This window comes from Rosa chinensis, chromosome 7 (assembly GCF_002994745.2).
Source record: "Rosa chinensis cultivar Old Blush chromosome 7, RchiOBHm-V2, whole genome shotgun sequence".
Lineage (NCBI taxonomy): Eukaryota > Viridiplantae > Streptophyta > Magnoliopsida > Rosales > Rosaceae > Rosa > Rosa chinensis.
In genome coordinates, this window is record NC_037094.1 from 30,846,364 (window position 1) to 30,856,723 (window position 10,360).

A 10,360-nucleotide genomic window follows, 5' to 3' on the forward strand; every position below is an offset into this window, starting at 1 on the left:
AATTTTAGGGTGTTAAGTCTCTACTGTTCAGTTTTTAGATATCCTTTAGTAAATCGCTTATGCAAATTTTCAGTCAAATTGATCATTGCTACGGTACTAAACTAGATCAAATTTAGTAAACGGACCGATTCAGTGCAATCTAAACATTTCAGGTTCATAATGATAAATCAAGATCATAAATACCTTAAAAATGATTAATTTAGTTAAAAAAAAATTATCTCTCTCTTCCGCAACGAAAACAAACACCAGTCAGGCGTTTAGTTGCATAAGGTAAGAAATCATGACATGCGCGCCAAAGGAACAATTTCACTTCAATTACAGAATTCAAGCTCTAAACAGACTCCCAAATCAGATCCCTCAAGGGAGCTCTGCTATCACTACATTCAGCAACTCCAATCTTACTCCAACTATGAGTATCGGAGTAAACTATGAGTATCGGAGTAAGTATTAGAATGTAAGAGGGATGAACTAAACCTAAAATAATTAAGAAAATTGGACATTCATCTGGAAACTTGTTTTGATTTTGATCTGATTTTTGTCCATCAATATCAGAATTACAACAGAACACAATCCACACGTGTCAGCTCTGCCTAACTCACTTGTTGCCACGCTACAAAAGTACAAAGCGTCGAAATAATTTCAGGTCCTTTTCTTCCTCATGAAATCTCGGACTTTCGGTAAAACAATAAACAAAAGGACACGAAATAAAATTTTAAAAAAATGAACCTAGTCAAAAAAATAAAATAAAATAAATGAATATTAAATACGTAGAGGACTGTCCTGCAGTCTCCAATGGGGGAAGCACCAGTGCTCACTGCCACACTAGTAGGTGAAGCATCCTCCAAATTGACCCGATTTCCAGGTACCACTTCCATTTTTGATACCAACTCTCATCCAACCCGATTTCGTTGCTGAGGTTGAACAAGAAGCCTGGTTCTCAGTCTGCCTTCATCAGGTTCGTCTCTGTTTCTTCTCTCCCTGAATCCAATTTCCTCACGCCAATGCTGCCCGTTTCGATTGATTCAGTCAAATTTTGATTGATTCTGTTTGGACCTGAGATATGATTTTCTGTGTTTATAGCTTGCGATATAAACTGATTTCGCTAGTTTTATGCTGATCTGAAGTGAAATCATACATTCACTGTTTCGCCATATCATCTTTCTAGAACTTCTGAGATTTATGATGCAAAAGTTTTGCTTGCAGGAAGAAGTGTACTAAGTTGGTTACGAAAAGTTTGGTATCCAAAATGGCTGGTGATGAAGGGACGCAGGTCACTGCAGATGTCACTTCAGGAGATATGATTTTCGGGCCTATTATTGAGGATGGTGTGTTCCGATTTGATTGTTCTGCAAATGATAGAGAAGCAGCACATTCTAGTCTCTCTTTTGCGAATGGCAAGGATAGGGAGACACCGATTCAGAGTCAGAACATGCCGTCCTATATCCCAAATTTTGAACGTCTTCTTGGGCAGCAGATTGTTAAACTTGAGGTCAGTAATGAATTTACATCTTGTGTTTCGTTCTCCTCATACTATCTATTTTTGTTTTCACTTTGATAATTCCTTGTGCTATAATTAACATGATGTACTTTGTTTCATCTAGCTTCCTGTTGGTACCTCTTTATATTGGTACCTCTTTATACGGCACTGGGGAGGTTAGTGGGCAACTTGAGCGGACAGGAAAAAGAGTAAGTCACTTTTTGATGACCTATGCGTGGGTTATTTTCCCTTTTTTTCTCTAGGTGGTGCAGATTGGTGACTGATGTTGGAATGAAACCAATTCAAGTTACTGGGACTGTAGATGAAACCTGTTTACTCTTTGGAGACAATTCATTAGTAGTTCTGTTTGTTTTAGGTTTTTACTTGGAATTCGGATGCATGAGGCTATGGCTCTGGAACTACGTCATTGTACCAGTCACACCCTTGGGTGCTAGCTGTTCTTCCTTCTGGAGAGGCATTAGGAGTTCTTGCTGATACAACAAAGCGTTGTGAGGTGCTATGATTTTGTTGTCGTTGGAAGTTAACTTCAAAATATCATTGCCTATTAGTTTATAACTTACACTTGGTGTACGTTCTTTGCTCACTGGCAGATTGATTACACTTCATCACTCCATCCTCTTATCCTGTCATTACTTTTGGTCCATTTGCTACACCCAATGCTGTTTTGAGAGCTTTATCACATGCAATTGATAATTTCTCAAACCATTTAGCTTACACTTCTTTTTATAAGTCTGTTTCAAATGTTTCTGTGACAATTATGTATTTTCCAGTGTTAAGTTTTTGGTTCTGAGGTGTTTCTGTAAGGAGAACAAGTCCAGTATGTAGATCTATACATTAGGATTTAAAGATTCCACAATTTAAAATTCACAAGCTCAAAAAATCTCAGAAAGAAAAGCTTCCCCATTTAATTGCTCATGATAAAAGTAGTGCAATGTGCTAAAGTAACTAGGGAACGCTTAAGGCCATTGGAGTTTGAGCTCTATAACTGTTTCTTTTCTCTTTGCCATCCCAAAAACTGTCCACAATAGGCAAAGTTGTCTGGCACTCCAAGTCACACTACAGTATGCCCTTGAACATTCCTTCTGGCACTTGCAGCTCAAAGATCAAATTTAGAACATAGAAGAAATTTAGAATATGGATTTTTAAATGATATATACAACATGGCTTGACATGAAACCACTCCTTTCTGGACCAAAAAGTTGATTGGAGAATATCTGCTTAATTGGTGCATAAGTGTGTTTACATAAAATGTATAAAACAAGTTAACAACCTTCAAGGGAAACTTATAGACATGACTAGAAAGTTAGTAGATTAGGGTAGGCCCTAATTAGATCATGATCTCGGCAAAGTTATCTAAATGAATCATAGAATAAATGGTGGAAGTACTGGAATTGGTATTAGTCTTCCTGTTGTTTTCGCATTTAAGTCTTCAACTTTATAATTCTATGTCCTGTTAAAAAACCCTATATTAATTTGATAGAAATGATGATATTTGTAAGAGTACTATCATCTTCAATATCCATGGTATCCTTGATATTTCTCAACGTGTGCCTGCAATAGGTGTAATTCTTTTCTGATATTTCATGTAGTATTTTTATGTAAGTTTTCTTATAATTTCTCTAATGTCACAATGATATTGCTGTATTTTCAGACTCTTGATATCTCAGTTACCATTAATATTCAAAAAACCTTCTTGTTACATTGATTACTGAAGGTTGACCATGAATATATAAATATATATATATATATATATATAGGATTTTTCTCAGGTGCGGACGTCCGTACCGAAATTTCGGTACGGATTTCCGGTTTTCACCCGCTTTCCGATCACATATTTTGATCATAACCGTTCAGTTTTTAGGTCCTAATGTATAGATCATCTGTACAAAATTTCAGCCAATTTGGTGATCGTTAAGGCATCCAAAACTGCAATTTACACGAACGAACTGAATCTGTCGAACCAGAACTGTTCGTGTACATTGTTGTAATTTGCAGTTTTGGATGCCTTAACGATCACCAAATTGGCTGAAATTTTGCATAGGTGATCTATATATTAGGACCTAAAAACTGAACGGTTAAGATGTGAAAATGTGATCGAAAAGTGGGGGAAAACAGGAAATCCGTACCATCCGCATGGTACGGACTTCCGCACCGTAGCCGGACTGTATATACAGTATATACAGTCCGGCTACGGTGGTTGGGGTTTTCATTTGCACATGTGGTGGGCTGAGTTCGAATCTCTCCAACTGCAAAATCTGGGGTTTATTTTAGATTTTTCCATATCCGGTTGCGTATACAGATGTATATTATTTTGTTTGAAACATATCAAAGCCGTGCAAGCGGTCTGGTCGTTGGGGCTTTCATTTGCATGCTTGGTGGTCTGGGTTCGAATCTCCCCAACCCCAAATCCCCAAAATTTGGGGTTTATTTTGGATTTTTCCATATCCGGTTGGGTATACAGATATATATATATATATATATTATTTTGTTTGACACATATCAATGCCGTGCAAGTGGCATGGTGGTTGGGGCTTTCCTTTGCATGCGTATTGGGGTGGGTTCGAGTCTCCCCAACTGCAAAATTTGAAGTTTATTTTGGATTTTTCCATATCTAGTTGGCCAGGGTCATTTTACATATTTGACTTCCATGTGGGTCCCACTTTTGCTGAGTTGGACTGCCACGTCAGCAGTTAACGTATTGGACGAGAAAATGATATTGCAGGGGTGTTTTTGATGAAATTGAAAGTCGAGGGACTGAATCGATGTTGGATCGATACCACAGGGTACTAAACAATATTTAGCCCAAAATTGAATAATCAAAGATCAGATTGAACTGTATACAGCATATATTACACAGACTATACATTTGTCTGTAAATGCATACATCAAACATGTGAATGCGCACGTATGTGTTTATTAGTCATGGTAATCTTTGAATAAAGTGCAGTTAGTTGTTTATTATTTATTGTTAGTATAATTGTTTAAATCAGTGAAATTTTTTTCACCAGGTACTGTATTTATGCCCCCAAAGTGGTCCTTGGGTTATCAACAATTAATGTTGCTGGAGCTATGACTCTGATAAGAGAGTTCAAGAGGCATGTAGTTGGTATTTATCTCAAGTTAGGTTCTCTCTATTACCCCACCCCCCCCCCCCCGCGGGAAAAATCTTCATTCGTTCCTGCACATTATATATTTGAAAGTAGGAATCTGTCACCTTACAAACTCACTAATCTTAAATCAACCTGCATTATTTTAGGGACCTATTTTTGAAGCCTGAAAGATGACCCAATTTGAGTTAAAAAGGCTCAAACGAATATGTGTTGTTTCTAGCTTGTTATAACTCTTTTTCTGGTGCTTACATGTACATGTATGTCCTAGGAAGGACTTTCATAAATTGATTATCTGTTTAACTCCATGCATTTGCATGTCAACATGAAAGATAGAATCTTCTCTCTGCTGCAGGTGCTGAAGAGTTTTCTTGATACGTCTGAAGCTGAAGTAAGGTCACTAATTAATCTCCTTGTACTCTGAAGTGGTGAGTGCAGTCCACAATTCCACAGTTTCTCTTTTCTTCATAGATATATTCTTTGTGCTGTGCAGCTTATTGCTGGTCTACTGTCCTAACTCCCAACTCTTTTCTTGCAGGGAAGAAATGCAGATTCTTTGTCTCAATACTTTGGGGAGGATCCATCTCGGTGTCCTTTTGAACAAGGTTTGCTTTGATCTATCACTCATGATCTGAATACCTCACACCAGACACAGATTATTATTCTTCTCTAGATTATCCCCATTCTGAATGGTTCAACCTTTGGACTTGGTCACCTAGGGCCACCATTGACCCACTTCACCTCATGAAACATTGGTTCACTTTTTTTAATGTCTGGAGTGTTACCAAGACAGTTGGTAAAGAAACCTAATAAAACCTAAATAGTGTGCCAATCAAATAATCTAATAGTGTAAAGGTGCTCCACCCCTGCTGTATTGCAGTCTTCAAAGAATCCTTCTATTCCTTTCCATCCATATTACCCACAGAGCTTTATGATGGAAATCCAAAAGTCTGTTGATAAACATGAAATCAGGCCCCAACTGGTACTTGAATTATGTCTGGAAGAAATGAATTTGCAAGGTAGGGTTAGAGTATTTACTCCATTTAACTTTGGCTGAAAGTCGCTTGATGAGAGGGAAATCATTGAAATCCATTGATAATGGTCAAGGCAAAAATAGATAGGGATATGCTCAGTGTATTTCAGTCAATGATCGATGCAATGCAGATGCTTAAGTCTAATCTTGGAGAGATAGTGTAACTGTCATTGTAGGTTTCTTTTATGATTTACTTATATCATGTCTGATGATTTAAAAGCTTTGATCTTTGAAATTTATTGGCCATGCAGTGACACAGGTGTTGTTCGTCTTCGTCAAGATGGTCAGCAAGTGGCGAGAGGAAAATGAAAGACTAGCTGATATTGAAAAGAAGAAGCTTGAAAAAGAAGCCATGAAAGAGCGAACTATAGCTAATTCATCTGCAAAGAAAGATGCTGTGGATAGAGCAACATGAGATCGACATATATTGGTGTGGTTTTGGAGGGTAAATTCTACATATATTCTTGCTGATACTTTATGGATTAACATATATTCTTGCTGATACTTTATGGATTAACATACTTGGAGCAAAAGTTAACTACTGCTACTAAATTTATCTACTCTGCTGAATATCAGGCATTTGCACCTCTTTCGGGAGTTGCTGTGCAAATCAAGATGTACACTGCATTAGGCTATTTATAATGGTCAACTAGTTGGCGATTTTCACATGTGCTCTTTCTAAGCATTTCTCCTGCGAAACGATAATGTGTATAATACAACTTGCCTTGTTGTATTCGAGCTGTAAATATGTAAGAAATTATGCTAGCACTGTAATATTCTTTCCTTCTCTCAAATCATTTTGTACGATCTCATCTAAAAGGAAGAACGATTTTGTTGAGACAATTTTTTGGATTTTAATGGGCATGTGGCCTTGGTATGGAGATAACCTAGATGAATATGAATCATCGATTGATGATCTTTGATTACTTGAATTCACATGAACATTTTCATGCCTACCCATTTGTTTGCTGCAACATTTCATCAATTCTAAAACAGTGAAAACCAAATAGTAAAGACCATTTACAAATTGGGACTTCAGCCTCCATTGTACCAAAGGCGACAAAATAAAACCATTTACAGGTTCATCTTAATTTTACTTAAGTTGAGAGAACTGCTAAGATCAGTTCTGATATTCGGGAGAGGAATTGCAACTAGTCAGGATTGTCCTGCATGTACCAAATTAAGAACAATGTGTGCTAGAAGAACTTCCAATATATCAAAAGCTGGAGCTCTTATTTCTTTTAATACAGAGATCTTAGTTTCTTATTACATACAGATATTATTTAAGCTTGACCATTTTGATTAATATTATTGCATCACTTATATGAAAGCTATTTAAGATCCTTCTATACAGATTGATCTTACTTAGATCTGTACGTGAGATATTGATCAATTACTAAATGTGGTTCCGCTGTTTAATTACCACACGTCCACACCCATGATGACAGCCACCGGTCCTGACAGGTGGTTTACCCCCCGAACTAATCTTCATTTGAAGATGCAGCCTGCTACTGAAGGCACGGGTCTTCTCTTCTACAAGGACAATCTAACAGTTGATTAGTTACTGTTAGTATATCATGTTTGGCATTCCTCACATTAACAAAATATTTATACCCGAGGGTTAGAAGCCCAAGCCCATAATTGTTTAAATACAATTGTTGTGGTTGTCTTGCTGTCAAAAACTCACTTTAAGACTTGAAGATTAGTTTGCTGCCTTGCTGTCAGCTTCCCTATCTTGGCATAATAGTTTAATTGCAACTTGGTTCTTCTTCTGTTTTGTGTGGTTGCCTTGCTCTCGAAAGCCAAAGGCCAAGTTTGAAGAATTAGTTCAATTACAACTTGATATTCTCATCACAGTTTGCTGCGTTGCTGTCGTGCTTCCCCAACCCATCTCATCTTGTTGTCTTGTCCAAGATCAAGCTTCAACCTTGCAGATCAGAAGAAGTCCCCTCTTCCTCATGGCATAGGTAAAGTCATGCATGTCATCTCTTTCACAAAAGTCAATGGTTTTTCATGGGTTCCATTTGGGTGTCAGTTTTGATTAAGGAGCTGGAGTGTTTGGCTTCTAGAATTGGTGTTCCCAATTGAAATTAGGAGCATGGGTTTACACGTGCAATCTGAAATTAAGGGTATGGGTTTACCTTCTCAAATTGAGTTTAAAGGTTCTTTGAGTGAACTGTTCTTTCTCTTCCTCCTCTATATATATTGGTTCTCTGTTCCTATTCGGGTATTGAAAACACTTGTGCTTTTCAGTCCCTTTGTTTATCAAGAGTTTATCTCTTTGGTTTTCTGCTTTTCAAAGTGTATTGTTCCATGTTGAAAACAATTTGAAAAACACAAAACCATTCATGCATATTCATCTCTTGCATCCCATGAGTTCAGTTGGGAATTGTATGCTTCAAAGGTGAAATCTCCAAGTCGAACTTGCTGCGTTCATAGCTTGTTTCATAGTTGAGATTTCTGAGTTGTATCACTTGTATAAACAATTAGCAAGTAGTGATTACACACAGCCTAGTGAGTCAGTCTAGGAAGGATTGCCGCGGTTAGTTCAATCCTTGTAGTGGAAACTTGTAATCTGTTTTTCATTAGTGATTTGGTTTTGGTCTTTCAAGTGTAAAGGCCACGCAGATGTTTTCCCTTGATAGGGTTTTACTGCGTCAACAAAAATCTGTGTTCTTTAATGCTTTAGTTGGTTTGCTTGATTGGTCAATATATTTTGTTCAATATCAGCACTCAGGATTGATCACCCAGTTGCAATGCCTGAGAAAGTTTTGAACAAAAAATTGGTTGTGAGCCTATTCACCCCCCTCTAGGCTCCTTTTAGGATCTTTAATTGGTATCAGAGAGGGTCACTAACCTGTGTTAGTGTGTTCCTCTGGCCTCCTAGAATGGACCGTGATAGAGTCTCTAGTTCCATTAACTCTCCTCCATATTTTGATGGGAAAGATTATTCTCAATGGAAAGTAATGATGATGGCTTTCCTGCAATCTCAAGAGGATAAGTTGTGGAACATTATAGAGAAGGGTTGGATAGAACCAACTAAAAAGGAAACTGAAATTTCAAATCCTATTCCTAAACCAAGAGGTGAGTGGATTGTTGCTGAGCAATTTGATCACAAATGTGATACTAAAGCTCGCTATAGCCTTTTCGCTGCCTTGTCGGATAAGGAAAGAAAAAGAATTACAAATTGTCCAACTGCTAAAGCTTCTTGGGAATTACTTCAAACCACTCATGAGGGTAACAAAAAGGTGAAGGCACAAAAACTTCAAAGCCTTGTGCTTGAATCTGAAGAAATGACTATGAGAGAGGGTGAATCTGTTGATGACTTCCATAGTCGCCTCATCAATATTACCAATCAATGTCATGGGTTGGGTGATCCTATTTTAGAGCACAGAATTGTGAAAAAGTTTCTTCAAGCTCTTCCTCCTAGTTTTGAGGCTAAGCAAATTGCCATTGAGGAAGCTCAAGATCTTGATTCATACTCATTAGATGAGCTTGTGGGAAATTTGAAAACCTTTGAGTCAAAAAGGAGAAAGGGTCAGAAAGAAAAATCAATTGCTTTAAGCACTTTGAAAAAAGAAGAAGATCCTTCTGATTTTAATCTAGAAGAATTTGCTCTTCTCTCAAAACAGTTCAAAAAATTTCTTAAATCCGGAAGGTCATTCTCTTCTAAAATTTTTTCTGGTTCCACTTCTTCCAAAAGAAATCAAATCGATGATGCTTCTAATGACAAATACTCAAAGTCTTCCAAGCCTTTTCAAAAGAAGTTTTTCAGTGAAAAACCAAAATGTTTTGAGTGTCAAGGATATGGTCATCTTGCTACTGATTGTGCAAACAAGAAATATAAGTCTCAATCAAATAGAGCTTTTAAAACCTCTTGGAGTGATAGTGAATCTGAAACTCAGTCCGACCCTGAAGAGAAAAATGTTGCTCTTGTTGGTACCACCCAAAATGAGTCCTCAGGTGAATCTAATGATGATGAGCACTCCGAGGAGGTAGCCTCTAACAAGTTCTAGCAACTGTACAAAGCCTAAAAAATAATGATTGGAAAGACTGAGGAATTGAAGGATCAACTTGCTGTTTGTGAAAAAGAAAAATCTGGGATCGCTGAGAAGTTGCAATCCTGCAAGAAGAAGTGGGAAATTGAAAGAAATGCATTGGTAAGTCAAGTGGAGACTCTGCAAGAGAACTTGAATGCTCAAATCAGGTTAGTCAATTCTTTAACTTCTGAAAAAATCTCTCTTGAAAAATCCTTACATGATTCTCAAGAAAAGTTTTCAAAATTTTCAATTGGATCTGATAAAGTTTCCAAAATGATTGGAATGGGAAAAGTTGATAGGGACAAAAAGGGTCTTGGTTTTCATTTTGGAGAAAGCTCCTCTAAAAAGCCAACTATTTTTGTGAAAAGTAGGTTGCTGCCTAAAGAAAATGTCCCTAAGTCATCCAAAAAATTCATTCCCATTTGTCACCATTATGGTATTACTGGACACATTAGACCAAGGTGTCATAAACTCAGAAATAGTCCTCAAAAGTCCACAAGGTCTCATGAAAACTCTCTGCTTCTTTCTTTACAGTCAACTCTGGAAAAATCTTTGAAAGAATTTGGTAGGATTGCTAAACTTGTTGCAATCCCGAGAAAAGAAAATGTTGTTTGGGCAAAGAAAAATAAGTCATTTCATCCACTTGCTTTTGCTGATTTTAAACCCTTTGACATTTGTGGAA

The 10,360-nt window shown here is 37.2% G+C and overlaps 1 protein-coding gene and 1 long non-coding RNA gene across 5 annotated transcripts; both read left to right on the forward strand.

Moving 5' to 3' along the window:
- Nucleotides 1–776: 776 nt before the first annotated feature.
- On the forward strand, nucleotides 777–6,544 carry LOC112180052. Of its 4 annotated transcripts, XR_002928036.2 has the most exons (9): nucleotides 777–955; nucleotides 1,204–1,489; nucleotides 1,602–1,686; nucleotides 1,854–1,991; nucleotides 4,507–4,617; nucleotides 4,961–5,033; nucleotides 5,144–5,210; nucleotides 5,890–6,083; nucleotides 6,215–6,542. It is a non-coding gene; the product is annotated as an uncharacterized LOC112180052 (long non-coding RNA). The 4 variants fall into 4 exon arrangements; XR_002928035.2 differs by having other exon boundaries at nucleotides 5,890–6,544; XR_005802839.1 differs by having other exon boundaries at nucleotides 4,507–4,604; nucleotides 5,890–6,544.
- Nucleotides 6,545–8,526: 1,982 nt separating this feature from the next.
- LOC112177768 lies at nucleotides 8,527–9,654 on the forward strand. The gene has a single exon (XM_024316025.1). It carries the CDS (start codon nucleotides 8,527–8,529, stop codon nucleotides 9,652–9,654), a length of 1,128 nt encoding a protein of 375 aa, XP_024171793.1.
- The last annotated feature ends 706 nt before the right edge of the window (nucleotides 9,655–10,360 follow it).